The sequence below is a fragment of the Gossypium arboreum genome, chromosome 1, assembly GCF_025698485.1.
Source record: "Gossypium arboreum isolate Shixiya-1 chromosome 1, ASM2569848v2, whole genome shotgun sequence".
Lineage (NCBI taxonomy): Eukaryota > Viridiplantae > Streptophyta > Magnoliopsida > Malvales > Malvaceae > Gossypium > Gossypium arboreum.
Genome location: NC_069070.1, coordinates 14709625 through 14725586, shown reverse-complemented (window position 1 = coordinate 14725586; position 15962 = coordinate 14709625). Strand labels below are relative to the sequence as shown.

The following is a 15962-nucleotide window of genomic DNA, read 5'->3' as shown; positions in this document are numbered from 1 at the left end:
TGATGTAACATAGTATGCTTATATTAAACCTGCATATCAACGCCGAGCTAACTTTACCTGTTGAATTGAATCCTAATCGAATATAAATTTATCTTCATGAATGTGATAGCGAATCTAGAAGATGACTGTCTTTAACGAACAAATTCTTATACTTGTGTTCTCTTAAATAAAGAAACCTTGCAATCCTACCAAACTATTTGATCCTATAGCTTAGAATGTATGTGGAGACTGGTACCTCCAGTATCTTGAAAGTTGATGTAACTGGAGAGTGCAGACGTGAGCTTCCTCAAATCATCAGTCGTGTGTGCTGCACTCAAAGCGATTCGCAACCTAAACAAAGTTTGAAGGGAAAAGACGAAGTCAGTCCACATTGAAATGAACATGTTTTCCATCATCCAGGCATGATTCAGAACATCCACAATAAGTTAAGCCAAAGGTTTGGTAACCTAATACACTACATTCCCGACTTCACAGGAGGTTTAAACTAGAAGTTCCCAATTTATGCTACTAATTAGTAGACGACTATGGGCAATGTTTCCACAAAACTGAAACCAACAAGATGGATGATAATAATAAACTGCAACAAACCTGCAAGAGTTGGGGGGCACTGTTGGTGGTCTGATTGCAGTGACATGGAAACCAGATTTTAACAATTTCCTGTTCATAAGAGACGGAACAGTTAGAAGCAATATGAAGAATTATTAGTTACTCACAGCCATAAAGGGTGATGGATGAACCCCAAATTGTTGCCTATTAATCGGGTGTTCACCTTCACCAGGAATCGAATCATTGTTGTACCAAAAAAAGAAGGGTGATGGATGGGGATGAGAGAAGAAACCTGCTAGCTTTCAGGGCTTTCTCTTCACTTCCTACAATAAGAGATATTATCGGACTGGAAATGGCAATTCCAGTCAAAGCACGGAAATCCTCCACTCGGTTCCAAAGTTCTCTTCGACGCCAGGTCTCTCTTTTTGCCACAATAACAGCAGCTGCTAAGTCGTATTTATTTTGTTAGCAAGAAGGCAAATGCTACAATTACATCTGCGGATAAGGCAAAAAGAGAATTCATTTCTAACACTGTACATTATATACTCAACTCCATCTCTTTATTTCCTAGAAGTTAATTCTCCCTCACTACTTCTTACAAGGATAATTACTTGAACAGAAATAAATCCTGTTAGTGGTAATAATTAATAATATCAAAATATGATGTCAGTCCCTGTACTTTGATAAAGTATGAGGTTTAATTCCTGTACTTGAAAATTAAATACTCAAAACACTTTTTCAAATTTAAAAATTTCAGTCCAATCATAGACACTGTCAGTATTTTTCTTCAAAATTTGCCTACCATCAAGTATGTTTGGTGAGTTCATAATGATTTGCTTTTGAAGTTGGTACTGATTGCATGAATGTATTGATGGCAAATTTTGACTGAAAATACTAACAGTGTCAACGATTGAAGTACAAAGATTAAATCTCAAACTTCATTAAAGTATAGGGATTGGCAGCATAGTTGGCCACAAGATAAAGAAGAATGTATCTGATTTCACTGAAATCTACTGGTACAATAGAAAGGATAACAAAAGGAATAGGTCGCATTGAAATAATGCTGAGTTTTACCATGCCCAGCAGCAGCTATAGGAACTGGTGTGGCAGTAGAAAATATGAAAGAACGGCCCCTTGATTGGATAAGCTGTTTCCACCTTTTGCTGTTCACATGGTATTCAGACTGGCATGACTAAATATGATACATTCACATAAATCACATGAAACATTCAATCAAGATACATGCTAAAATACAAATGTATTTTGGTGAGTTAGTATTTTAGATATAGATGTGAAGGAATGTTGAAGTCAAAATAAATTGTGAGCTAACATATCTTAAGGTATAACATCATGAACATATCTATGTAATTTTGAATTATGCCAGGGTATAATTTGAAATCATATTTCCCCATGAAAGGACACAAAATAAAAGTTTTAAATTAGCATTAAAAAATCTGAATGGACAAAGAATCTAATTCTTAAAGGTGTATAGTAGAATCTAAATTTTAAAGGTGTATAGTCTATTATTTTTGTAGTTATCATATTATTCTGCATGCCTACAGATGGGATATTTAAATGCTATAAACAGCATAGACCAAACATGACAAATCTATAAACCTTTACATGTCTAGATGATTTTAAGTCAACAATAGCTATGTTGTCTATTATTGTTTCCTCAATGCTGCTCTATGGCCTTTTCCTATTCTTCTCCACACTAAAAGAAGAAGAAGAAGAAACTATTACCTGCAGGCTATAAATCCACCATGACAACCTGCTGCCTTGCTCAAAGTTCCAATGCATATATCAACATCTCTTTCACACTCAAATTCCTCAGCCACTCCTCCACCACTCTTACCACAAACAAACGTTCCATGTGCCTGCGAAGCATACAAGCAGCACTTCTTAGATATTGATGGCATATACTAGAGATAAATCATGTAAATAGAAAGAAGCCATCTTCTGTATACCATGCACAAGCTCAATGTTGGGCAGTCTAGTGACCGAGAATACGTGGAGAATGCAGTACAAGATCAAGTTCATTCTCTTAATTTAGATTTTTTCTTTTTCTAGAATGAATTATATGGATTGTGCTCTCGAAAAGGACAAATTCATAATAGATTCAAGGCCTACATTATATCCTGCAAAAAGGTACTATAAAGTAGACACATAATATCATCCTGCAGTTCTGTATATGCAAATGCAAACTTACGTCATCGATGACTAACAACAGATTATGCTTCCGCCGGAGCTCTACAAGCTCCAGCATAGGTGCAAAGTCCCCATCCATGCTAAACAAGCTGTAGAAGAGAATATAGAACAAATAATACCAGTTAAACAAACAGATAAAGAAATTGGGTTTTCAGCCATACAGTAGTAAGTTCCAATATATGGTAGAAAGTACATCATTCATAAATGAATGCAGTTGCAAAAATCTAGTTATATTAATAAACATGTATTTCATTGGTAAGATGCAAAAAATGCAAAGTATAGTATTTGCAAATGTACAATATTCTTGGACATCCAGAAAAAAAAAAGCATGAAAATGCGGAAGAAAGGTTGGCTGTTACTTATTTTTATAGGATAGAGAAATGAGAATGTAATGAACATCTGTAGAAACATGACTAACCTATCGGTCACAACAACCTTTTTCTTCATTTTGCAATTTGATCTGTCAAAATCCAAAAAAATTGTCATTATGCAGAATGGTTAGAGAAAGTCATAGAAAGAGAATGACTATCAGAATAATCTATGTGAAAAGTAAAAACCTACAACAGTGCGCGGAGATGGGACATGTCACAGTGTTTATATACAAAGAATTCTACACTTCTTTGTCTTTCAGCAAGACGAATACCATCAATTATTGATGCATGGTTTAGTTCATCAGAGAAAATGGCAATTTTTTCATCCTTCACAGGCACGTTGCCTGCTGCAAGGAGGGATGCAAGGTTTCCAAGTGCTACCATCAATGCCATATTGGCTGAAAACCCTGTAGGACAAAGAAGACAGTCCTAAAGCATAAATTCGGAAACAAAAAACAAGCATCAGTCTTCAGAAAAGTTTAGAGTAGAAGAATATTTATGGTTAAAAGAATAAATACTGAAAGAACAAGAATGTCATACTGAATATAATCCGCGTAATAGCTCATGGGTTTAAAAACTAGTTTAGAATTTATAATCAAAATCTAGACAAAAGTACCACTAGCATCATTCAACCTTTATCATTAACTATCATTTTCCAAACATATTCAAGCACCTAATGAACTGAGCATACAACAAATGGATTAAAAAATTCAAATGAAAACAACTGCACGTATAAAGTCTTATCCCAATTCTATACCTCCTTCTTCTTTAAGCTTGCCAAGCTTGACTCCAGTAATCTATGGTGGTAAGTGTATCCGCAGATTAACGGAGAGCCCCTAGGGCCCATTCCGTAATCTCGAGCTGCCTGTTGCGAAATGAAGTTAGCAAAAGAAAATTACTTAAACAACAATCATGGCAGATACTTGTCCAAGAAGTCAATCTTGAAGCAAACCTCTGCTGCAGCTCTTCGAACTGCTGGATGTGAACTCAAGCCCAAATAATCATTTCCAGAGAACAAAAGTAGCCGCTTGAATTGCTGTTGGCTCGTGCCAAAAGTATCATCAGCTAAACTTTCTCCATGAACAATCTCATCTCCTATAAGCCCAATGGGCCAAGTTAATAAGCAAAAACTCAAAAAGCTTATCTTTTTTTTGGGAGCAAAGTTCACTCATTTCCCAATCAAAGAAGAACAAAAAGGGTTATTGCATCTACATTCATTCAGTAATCATTTATCATTTCCATAATTATAAAAGCAAAATAAAAGAGAATCCTTTTTTTTTTTTGTTCAAACCTGAACTTGGAATCTCAAGAAGCCATTTACGGTAAGTGGGTTCAGAAATAGACACATTGACAGAGGAACGATCCCATGGTTGCACTTCGTCGAACACCTCGTACTCTTCTTTACCGGAAACTCCAAGATTGTTCATTTGCTGTTGTTCATTGGGAAGGTAAAGGGGTCTTAAAGATCGAAGCAATTTCAAAGAGTCGAGCTTCGAAAGCGCTTCTCCGACCCATTTGTCCCATAAGTTGCTAACCTCCATTTCCCGCAGCGAAGAAACCAATGCTCTTTCGGGGGATAAGAGTGCTATAAAATGGTAGGTAAAATAGTCAATTACCAGCTACCGAAATTTTTTTATTTTGCCAACTTATTTAGCTATCAACTTGCTTTAAAAAAAAAAATCATTTTAACAATTTGATAATTTGACTAATACGAGGTACACATACATTATTACATGGATACCAGCAAATAATTAATTTTAAAATTTTAAAATTTTAAAATATATATAAATCTTATTTTAAGAAGTAAAATGATTAAAATTCTAAAAAATTATTCAATATTTTTATTTTTAAAAGTTAATTAATTGCTAATGTGGTATACACGTAGATTATTATGTGGTCTGTAAAATTAATATACATTAATTTTTATCTATTTTAAGTGATTATCAAAATGTAAATTCAATGATTAAAAGAAATAAAAATAATTAAATAAAAGATTAAAATAACTTTTAAAAACCAAATAAGTCATTATGCATTTTATTTTTACGCTTGACAAATATTTGTTGTGGCATAAAATTTTTTAAGGTACATACTACAAATATATACAAGAATACTTTAGTGTTTTATTTTTTAAGTTAATAAAAAATATATGTGATGAGTTTGAATTCATACCAATTGCATTAATAAAATATTAAATTTATCAATTAACCAATTAATTAAAATTTTGTTTTATAATTTTTATTCATTTTAATTTTATTATTCTTACTATATTACTTTCATCATTTGTATATTTGTACTATTATTTTTCTATTTTAATATTATACATATTCCATGTATTATTATTAATTAATTTCAAATTACGTATCTCATTATTTATTGTATGTTTTTTTAAATAAGCATATGTGTTCTAAATATGTGATTTTTATACGCATATCGTGTGATAGAATTTCTAGTGGTTAATAAACAAAGTTGTTTTATTTTTCTATACAGTTTCTAGTAGTTAATAAACAAGTGTGTTTTATTTTTTTATACAATATTAGCCTAAGGACTAGGGAATTGGGATAACATAATTTGAACTTGTGCCAAATGTGCGTCTAATAAGAGCTTTAATTACTCCTTTATACAAGTCAAGACAATTAATATTTTGAATATGTTTAATACTCGTATTCAATTTTTATTTAATGTGAAAGTGTTGAATAAAAAATATATAGATACTTATTAGGTTAAATTTGCTATTAGGTTAAATTGATGGCTTAGATCCATTATAATATAATAATTAGGATGTTTAGAAACATGTTTGGGGATTTGGATCGAAAATTGAGCAAGTTTCTTATATCGATAAATTTAGCTAAATTTCGGTATTGAGAAAGGAGAGCATAGATCTGCATTTTTAATGTGATTTGATTGTGTTTGCAATTTTTCATGATGTGTTTATACTATGTTTAATGTGTATGCAAAGTGTCAGATCCCTCAAGAGCTTCTACGAGCAAAGTGAAGGGGAAAGAAAAGTTTGTTTGAGCTTTCGACATTGAAGTAAAAGCTAAATCAGTGAGTGATTTGGAATTGTTGCTTTTAGGCACAATTCAATATGCTAAAATGGGAGCTTAGGTATCATAATCACCTATCCTAATTTCCAAGTGTAAGTGTTTCTATTTAAACTTAAGATACTTTGCAAATAAAGCTAAAATGTGATGTGATGTGTATAAGATGTGCTAATGTGATTATATGAGATGTGATTATGTCAGAATATGACTTGTGATCTGCTGGTTTATTGCACACATATGAGATTATAGTGTATATAGCTCCATGAACATTGTGATAGACTTGAGAGTGCAGAAAAAGTGGATAAGATAATGATGTAATAATCGTGAACATGACATGTGAAAGTATGCATAAACCAGAAAGATAAATGTGTAAAATAGATATGTTGGCCTTGTGATCTCTTGAAATAATTGGATATAGTTGCATGTCATAAGATTCGAGTACTCGCATATGTGTTTTGTGTATGGGCGTTGAGGCCTCAGGATATATTGGAGAGATAAGGGAATATTGAGCCAAGCTACATTCATTGGGACATGTTTGGTTTGTTGGAGAGTGTCAGCTTATTACTACACTTATTTGGGACATGTTAGACTCTATGAGTCATTGGTGTGATGGAGATCTGTGTATCTGATGTGCTGTATTTCCGTGCATATTTCATAATCACAAGACACCAATGTATCATCATAAATTAAGGATTGATGATTAAATGTGATATTATGCTTAGTATGTTTTCTATTAATTTTTGAGCACTTACTGAGCTTGTTTAAGCCCACACTCTTATATGTTTATTTTGCAAAAAAAAAAAAAAATAGTAATAGCAAGGAGGAGAGGTAAGCAAGCCAAGTGATCCAAATAAGGCTATCTTATTGAATATGTGATGTGGCTTCCAACTATGAAAAATGTGGGACCATACTAAAGGGATTAAACTTTAACATTTCTTTGGTTTTTAAATGGACATTTTATGGACTGTTTAAGGACTTTTATAATTGGTTTGTGATGGTTTGATTGACTAGGAACAATGATTGAAATGCATGGTACAAGATGGTTGAGGTCTAGTTGATTGAATGGTGTGTGGATGGTTGAAATTTGATAGGAGTGTTAGAATAGCAAGTTGGACATTGAGACAAGTTTAAAATGACCAAATGGTATAAACTGAACCTAAAATGCACTTGGAAATGCATGAGATGCCTAATTGGCATGTTAAGTATTTTAATATGTTAACTTGGAAATGCATGCTAGCCTAGTTAATTACTTAGGGTGTCAAACTTTGATATTGTATGTTTTAAGGTAATTGAGCATATTGTGAATGATCTTTGTATGCTATATGACATGTTAGAATAGAGAAACTAGCTTGAATTAGAATAGAGAAACTAGCTTGAAAACACGAAATGGCATGTTTAATTTAGGTACAAAGTGTCAAATGTAGGTTTCCAGGATGTTTTTGCAGAAATTGCAGGTGACATCGCGACGATATTCGTGTGACGTCACGACGAGGATTGTTGTTGGGACACCATTTTTTGCATCATCGTGATGAGAGAGGTTTTCCGAATCATGTTGCGATGAGGTAAGTCATTTTGTTACGACAAACTCTCTAAGTGTTTTTGGCATGCTTTGTTATTTTTGCAATTGAGTCTTGATTTTTATGCAATGCAATTAGAGTCCTTAAATACTATAAAATGCCTTGAAATTTTGCATGATTAAGTAGTATATGTATAATTTCATAATTTTAATTTTAATTTTTCAAAAATATTTTTCCGGATATTTTACCAAATTTACAATTTAATCCTTAAACATTTGTTTTAAATTACTTGAGTTTTACTTATCGATTTAGTCGATTCTTTCAAATATTGTTTTAAATAATTCTGTATATACTTAATGTATGCTTAATCTATGTTTATGATTATTTCATATAATGTAGGTCAAATGACGATTTTACCCCTACTTGTTATATTGATTATTTTACTAGAGAAGCATGAATCTAAGGATTTGTATGTTTATTTTTATTTGAGGATCAATTATTATGCATGTATTTGTGTGGTATGAATGGTGGTTTGTGGTGTGATTGGTGGTTGGTGGTTGGTAAGGAGGTCATACAAGTTACTAATGTGACGTTCTGGATTTGGGTCTGTCAATCCTAGTCGAGTTTGGGGCGCCACATCCTCCTTAGGGGATAAAAACAAGTGGCTAATTCCACCAAAAAAAAAAACAAGTGGCCAAAAGCAGGTAGTCATCATTGAGGTATGAGGTAGAGGACCATTCATGGGCGCTATTAAGTCGTTTCTCGTGCTGCCACGTGTCCAAGCTGAGATAAGGATATAACAATTAATTATATATTATTATTTATAATTATATTTATAGTTATAAAGTCTATTAAATGTTATTAATAAGTTACACATGTAATCAATTATTCAAGAGGTTTAAACTTAGTTATATGAAAAATTTAATATTTGTTGATATATAAGTTATTTATTTTTATTAATAGTATATGTAATTTATACCATCGTAATTATGAAGTTTACTATTATTTAATGCTACCTTGTACAATATTTCTTTTAATAATTGGTGAAGTTATATTTAAAACTTAAATGTTTAATAATACTTATTTCTTAAAAAAACTGTTATTAAAAATAAAAAAATCTTATTATTTAATATAATTTTATCCATAAATTACCAAATTTAAAAATTTCTGGTAATAAATTTTATAAAAATCAATATAAAGGTTTAGAATTTAATGAGGTTAATGAACTATGTTTCAATTAAATTAAATTAAAACTTTTTATAATTTGAAATTTAAATGAATTAATTAAAATTTCATATTTAAGTTTTATTAATATTACGTGAACTCTATTTAAATATTCATTAATTTAATTCTAAATAAAAATAATTTTATTTTAAAAATTAAAAAGTATTTAAGTGATTCAGTTTTAATAATTAATTTGAAGATGACACTTACATATATTGATTATCAAATTTGAAAACTTCCTTTTAACAATTTTATTAAAAAATAATTTAAATGTTTAGGATTTAATTCTTATTTGTACTTTCACAATCTATGTTTCAATTAAACTATATATATAAATAAAAAAATATAATTTATGGATCATTTTTATTAGCGGTTGATTCTACGATTTAGGAGGTAAACTTATATTAGTATTATCGATTTAGTTGGTGTTTTTTAGGATTTGGGGTAAAATTTAAATTTTTAAGGGGTTAATATAATAAAGTTCATCTTAAAGGGATGCTATGTAAATTTCTAAAAAGTTAGGGGGCAGTAGCCTACACCTGCCCCTTGTATCAGTCTGTGCTTCTCACCACATCATTCATGGTTTCTTTCTAATTATTTAATGACATTTCAATAATTTTTTTCATGTCATTAATACATAATTTTGATGACTTTTTTACCATGAACCTTGAACTCCAAATCCCGAATCTTAAATCATAAACTTTAAACCTTAAATTATGTATAAATAACATGAAAAATATTATCGAAATATTATTAAATAATTAAAAATAAACTATAAATAATGTAATTAGTAAAATCCATAACATAAAATAATATATCTAAGTATAGGTAGATAGATATATAGGATTAACCATTTTTTTTGATCTTTTGTGAAATGGATGAAGTTGGTATTTTCAACTTTGGTATACTTGGCGAGTTGGTGGCCCAAGTCCCAACGGCCAAAAGGAAAAAAGAGACATTGAAATTATCCAACGGCTATTATGAAGAGGCAAAAGGCAATGCCACATTATTACAATTTACAAGAGACGTTACCAAACCCCTATCTCTCCTTTCTAAATTTTCTTGTTCGCCTCAACAAATTTCATTACTATTTTTTCTTTCAATCACTCGTATTTACACAAATTTCTTAAAAAAAGTCTTCAATTTAAAATAATATTAATATACATTTTGTTTGTTTAAATTCTTTTCAATTAAAATACATAAATATTAATAATTTTATCACTGAATCATGATAAAAAATTTATTTTAACTTCAACACTTATGAATCTTGAAGTCAAATTAAAAATTTCATAATATCATTTATTAATAATGGTTTCATGTTACCTTAGCCTCCCCACCCGTAGTTGACGAGGTTAGGTTCAAAGTCTTTCTTTTATAATTCATATAAATTTCATCTTTTGCAATTTGATACACATATTTTAATTTTTCTTTCAAAACAAACGTTCTTTAAAAATGTTATTTTATTTTCTTTTTGTATTTTCTAAAATAATCATTAAAGTAAACTTAGTAATTAATCATTCACGTTCAATTATTATTTTCAAATTTTAGTACACATTTCACTTCCAAGTTTTACAATTATTTTTATAATGCAAGTGTTTTTTTCTTCAATTTTCATTTTCTTAGTTCAAAATATTTTAGATTTTTATGTTATTTTTTACTCTTATTACAATTTATATTATTGTCATTGAATAACTCTATAATATAAAACGATGGTGTTGATTCAAATTCAAATTCCTATTGAAAGAAAAACTCGAGCCTAATGTGAAATAATTATCTAACTATTTAATCACCAAAATTTAAAATAATTAAGTGACTAAAAATAAAAATCAAATAAACATTTTATAATTTTATTTAGTTTAGTGACAATTTTTACTAAAATAATCATTTTTAAAATTAGGTAAATATATATATAAATATATAAATATATATATAATTAGAAAAAGCAACTAAAATATTCAAAATCTGACATAAAAACAAAAAGCAATAGTAGTAGAAAAGCGTCATTAAAAAAAAACAGGTTTGGATTCAAAATCCCGACCCCACCGCTTCAAGGAATCCGTTAGCAGCATCACTGAACTGAAGCATAAGAAAAACAACTCCCCATCTCATCTCTGCGTCTCTTCTTAAAAACAAAAACACAAGATTTCGCAGAAATTCGAAATTCCATTCGTTTTGCTGGAAATTCACAGATGCTAACTTACTGTAGTGGCAAAACAAAGAAAGAGGTCAAGGAGTGAGTGACAGAAGCAGAGGAGGCATTGATTAAAACGATGTCAGTTTTGGAGGAAAACCCAGATTCCCCGTTGAAAAAGAGGCCGCCGCGGTGGTCAGACATTTGGCTCAAGAAAACAAAGCCATTGAAGCATGTGGTGTTCGCTATGCAGCTTCAGTCTTTAGCTTCTAAAGACCCCAAATCCCAAACCCTTATCCCCCATTTCGCTAACATCGACCGAACTCTTCTCTTATCTGACGAGCTCCTCCTAAAAATCCTCTCTAAGCTACCCCTTTCTCAAAGGAACCCTAACTCCCTTGTCTGCAAACGGTGGCTCAATCTCCAAGGCCGTTTGGTTCGGTCCTTGAAGATCCTAGATTGGAACTTTCTCGTTTCAGGTCGGTTAATCACTAGATTCCCTAACTTAGCACACGTGGATTTGCTCAATGGCTGTTTGTTTTCACCCCGTAATTCCGGGATTCTGTTAACTCATCGGATGGTTTCGATGCAAATGAGGTATGGGAATTGTTCAAATTGGGAGCTTTTGGAAGAAAACCTATTGCCTGTTGAAGTTGTTGATGGAGGTCTACAAGCACTTGCTAATGGCTGCCCCAATCTTCGAAGACTTGTGGTAATTAACGCCAGCGAGTTGGGGTTGTTAACCTTGGCTGAAGAATGTTTGACACTACAAGAGCTTGAGTTACATAAATGTAACGACAACGTTTTACGAGGGATTGCGGCGTGTGAGAATTTGCAAATCCTGAAACTCGTCGGAAAAGTTGACGGTCTTTATTGTTCATTGGTTTCCGATGTTGGGTTAACTATCTTAGCTCAAGGGTGCAAGAGGTTAGTTAAGCTTGAACTTAGTGGTTGTGAAGGGAGTTTTGATGGGATTAAAGCCATTGGGCAATGCTGTTTAATGCTAGAAGAATTAACTATTTGTGATCATAGAATGGAAGATGGATGGTTGGCTGCATTGTCTTATTGTGAGAATTTGAAGACTTTGAGGTTGCTGTCTTGTAAGAGGATCGACTTGGATCCCGGTCCCGATGAGTACTTGGGGTTTTGTCCGTCTCTCGAGCGATTGTATTTGCAAAAGTGTCAATTGCGGAGTAAGAAGAGTCTGAGAGCTTTGTTTCGAGTATGTGAAGCTGTGAGAGAGGTGGTTGTTTTGGACTGCTGGGGATTGGACAACGACATGTTCACCTCTGCTAGTGTTTGCAGGTAATTAATTGTTCTTATTTGTTCTTTTATGAATCTCTTAGCCTGTTTTCATTACCTTTGCTTGCTTGCCTGAATGAAAGAAAGAAAAAGGGTTATTTAATTGCCATCGAGTCATGTACCTCAGGTAGATGTGCTTTATTAGATTGTTAGCGGAAATTTATGATCATATTGTTTGTTAGGTAGCAATATGATGAGCATTGATTTATTTAGTGACATGGAAGAATACGAAATCTGGGAACCGGGATTTGGACAACCGACATTGTTTTTGGTTGAGAAACTAAAAGTCATTTATTTTTCTCACAGGAGAGTGAAGTTCTTATCTTTAGAAGGATGCTCATTACTGACAACTGAAGGTTTGGAAGCCACGGTTCTTTCGTGGTTGGACCTCGAAACTCTGGTAGTCGTATCATGCAAGAACATAAAGGAAAGTGACATATCTCCCGCACTTGCAACCTTATTCTGTAATCTTAAAGAGTTGCGGTGGAGGCCAGACGCCAAATCTTTGCTTTCGTCGAGTCTTATGGGAACTGGCATGGGAAAAAAAGGTGGGAAATTTTTCAAAAGGACATGAGACGCAGAATTTGCAGGTATCAAGGATTCGGTTCTTTGCTGCCGATGCAATGATGTACTTCTAACATGGAAATATTTTATCCGTCACTTCCCTTTCTGTAAGACTAACTAGGTTAGCGAACAGAGAAAGGATTATTAGAATTTTGATGTAATTTATAATGTAAAAGATTTCTTATATATCCTTATTATGGATATCTGGATGTGTGGACTGTAGAGAGCAATGCATTAACATTACTCCAAGAGTTTGGCTTTCGTTCATTATTATTTTTTCATTAATTATTAATAGACTTATCAGCTTACTTGTATGTGTAGGATTCTTTCATAAATTACGGAAGCTAAATTTGTAGACTGTGACCAAAGTTACATTGAAAAGTAACAGACCGAATGCTTTTATATTAGTACTATCGGATTCAGGGAAATGATTTTGAGTAATTGTGCTGCTTTTTGTTGATAATAATAGCATCAAAAGTATAATAGTAGTGCAAAATATTTTTGGTAATTGTTGAGATGGAGTGGACGAAGACTCGGGACCATGTTTGATGTAGAGGGAGACCTTTGTTCACCATGACGGTGTCTCAGATGGGTGTAGATGCCATGAGTGCCTTAAGGGATGAACAACATCCACGGTGAAACCTTCAGACAAGCATAAACGTCGAGAATGTTTCAAGGGAGTGAACAATGGTCATGGAAGGACCGAAGGACCTTTGAAAGAGTGTTGGTAAAGGTTATGTCCTTCCTTTATGTCGATTGAATTTCAAACATTTGCAAAGAGGAAACATTCATGAGAGGACATTGGAGGTTATCCTCCGGGGCACACTTGTTGGTTAAGTCAGTTTATCAGACAAGAATAAATAAGGCAAACGAAAACTAATATATGGAACAATGAATATAAGATGTGCTTGTGTAGTGAGTATGATAAGGCCCTTAGATAATGCTTGAAGCATTTGATAGTGGCTTTTTCCAATGGGGGCCTAGAATCGTATAGAGAAAGAGAGTTTTTAAAAAGAAGTGCTCTCAACATGTGGAAGACGAGCTTTGAGATATAAGGAGAGGATATGCTAAATGAATTGTCTTATGAGATGTATGTATGAAATGATGTTATCCAAGGAGAGAGTCCCCACTATTTATACTCCAGTTCGTGGCTAAGCAACTTGTCAATTTGTGCAAGTTGTTGGCCACCTATCTCTTCCTTATTAGATGGAGGAGAGGTCTATACTTAGATGCACACATCCTTTTATTGTTTAAGGGTGCAAGTGGTGATCCCTTGCACTTCTATAAGATGCTAAAAGAGGCCTTTTTAATAGGCGGGCTTCATGTTCAAATTGTGGACTTATATGGTGCAAATAATGGTCCTGAAAGAGCCTAGTGATGCCCCATTTATGCCTTTGATAGTTTCATAGGCCTAAGAGTGGCCCTTAAAACCCTCTCTTGCTAGGCCAAATTGGAGGCCTACATTGGGTTCAGCCTAGCAACCCTATTGACCACTTAATGTCTTGATGAGGTTTCGGGACTTTGATGCTCATACAAATAGGGTCCAAAACTGTTGGATTTAGTTTCCTAAGTATTTCATCTATATACACTTGTAATTTCTTCGAATAGATTGGTAAGTAAAATAATTCATGGATTATAATAATATACTTTGTATAATCTTCCTCATATGATTTTTGCATGAAAAGCAACATAGAAGCAAATATTAGCTCATTAATTGTCTAATGTTTAAACTAATACTAAGTAGTATTACATAGTCAGATCGTAATACAGAAAGACAACTTATATTAATAGATGAACCTAAACATATCTTTAGTCTAATTGGAAATGAGCAAACCGATTGAAAAACTAGTATGTCGTCTATCAAGTCCAATTGAGGAGATGTTTTCTTTTGGGCATCGGAGCGGATGACTCCCAAAAGATAGAGACATAGATGTGACTGGATTGATAGTACTCGGGCTAAACCCAAGAAAAATAGATCCTAAATCCATTTATGGATTTATCCATTTGTGACGTTCATAGTGTGGCACACTTAAATCCTGAGTGGATGGCGGACTATGTATGCGTGACTTGTACATTTTGATGTAAGTAAAAACCTGAGTTCAAATAGATAAGGAACCGAAAGCTGGCGTGTTGCAATATGTAACGTCATTTGCAACAGTGGAATCCATAGCCCAAGACATGGGTAAATGATATCCTCTCATTGGAATTACATGGTTGATGAAAAGTAAACATGGCCACGAGTTGTTCGTCTTTGTGATGAATGACTTGATTACTATTTGATAGTAATTGACTTTTCATGAAGGAATATGTAATGGTTACCATGAGATAAAATAGGATCATATTAGGAGAACGAATATTATCCCAAAAAGATTAAGGATATCCAATGAAGGTAACACATTTATAACGAGGTCATTGGACGAGCATTGATTAAGTTGCTTTCATAATGGTATGCTGTTGGGAAGAGCTCAGTCATGATACTATAGTGGAATGACTTCTTGACTAAGTTAGTTTATAATTAATAGGAGAAAAGATAGAACTTAATTATAAATAATTTGAGCCTCAACCGCATATGTCCAATTAGTCCCTCCACTAGCTCGTTGAAACCAAAAATGAATTACATGTTGAATCAAATGAGTAGTGATGTCCATGAAACTGGCTAAAAATTTGACTAAGACACCTATCAATTAATAGTATAGCTACAGTGAGCAAATATATCGTTTCCACAAAAATTAAAAGTTCTAGTAATTACCAACTTTCTATTATTTAACTGAATAATTCGAGTGATTGATTAAACCTAATATTAGCTAAATTAATTAACTAACGAACACAAAAAAAGAATAAATCATAAAAATAATTGAGTAACAACCAATAAGCGAAACAATACACAGGAAAGAATCCATTTTGATTTCATTTGCCACTATCAAGCTAAATTGTACAATTTCTTTACTTAGTATCTTGATCTATAGAAATCCCTAAAATATGCTAATATTTCTTTCAAGCATAAGGGCAACTGACTCTAGGTTAATTAATTGAAATTTCTTTCTAATGAAAACCTCTA

The 15962-nt window shown here is 32.6% G+C and overlaps 2 protein-coding genes across 2 annotated transcripts; one reads left to right on the top strand and one right to left on the bottom strand.

Annotated features, from left to right (window-relative positions):
- LOC108483485 (8-amino-7-oxononanoate synthase) lies at positions 1–4775 on the bottom strand. Its single transcript, XM_017786921.2, has 11 exons — positions 4417–4775; positions 4078–4220; positions 3883–3990; positions 3316–3554; positions 3173–3214; positions 2756–2843; positions 2290–2423; positions 1621–1709; positions 839–989; positions 589–657; positions 1–330 (listed from the first exon to the last, which is right to left on the bottom strand). The coding sequence occupies exons 1-11, from the start codon at positions 4664–4666 to the stop codon at positions 204–206; spliced, it is 1440 nt and encodes a 479-aa protein (XP_017642410.1). The 5' UTR covers positions 4667–4775; the 3' UTR covers positions 1–203.
- Positions 4776–10899: 6124 nt separating this feature from the next.
- Positions 10900–13153, top strand: LOC108480778 (F-box protein At5g07670-like). The gene is made up of 2 exons (XM_017783874.2): positions 10900–12343; positions 12647–13153. Exons 1-2 carry the CDS (start codon positions 11178–11180, stop codon positions 12912–12914), a joined length of 1434 nt encoding a protein of 477 aa, XP_017639363.1. The 5' UTR covers positions 10900–11177; the 3' UTR covers positions 12915–13153.
- The last annotated feature ends 2809 nt before the right edge of the window (positions 13154–15962 follow it).

Bases quoted from the DNA above. Each gene is read 5' to 3' on its own strand.
- LOC108483485 (XM_017786921.2), bottom strand. From the start codon at position 4,666: ATGGAGGTTAGCAACTTATGGGACAAATGGGTCGGAGAAGCGCTTTCG. The intron at 3,991-4,077 runs GTTTGCTTCAAG...ATTTCGCAACAG, and splicing joins TTCGAAGAGCTGCAGCAGAG to GCAGCTCGAGATTACGGAAT. The intron at 3,215-3,315 runs GTAGGTTTTTAC...GGATTTTGACAG, and splicing joins TCCCATCTCCGCGCACTGTT to ATCAAATTGCAAAATGAAGA.
- LOC108480778 (XM_017783874.2), top strand. From the start codon at position 11,178: ATGTCAGTTTTGGAGGAAAACCCAGATTCCCCGTTGAAAAAGAGGCCG. The intron at 12,344-12,646 runs GTAATTAATTGT...TTTTTCTCACAG, and splicing joins ACCTCTGCTAGTGTTTGCAG to GAGAGTGAAGTTCTTATCTT.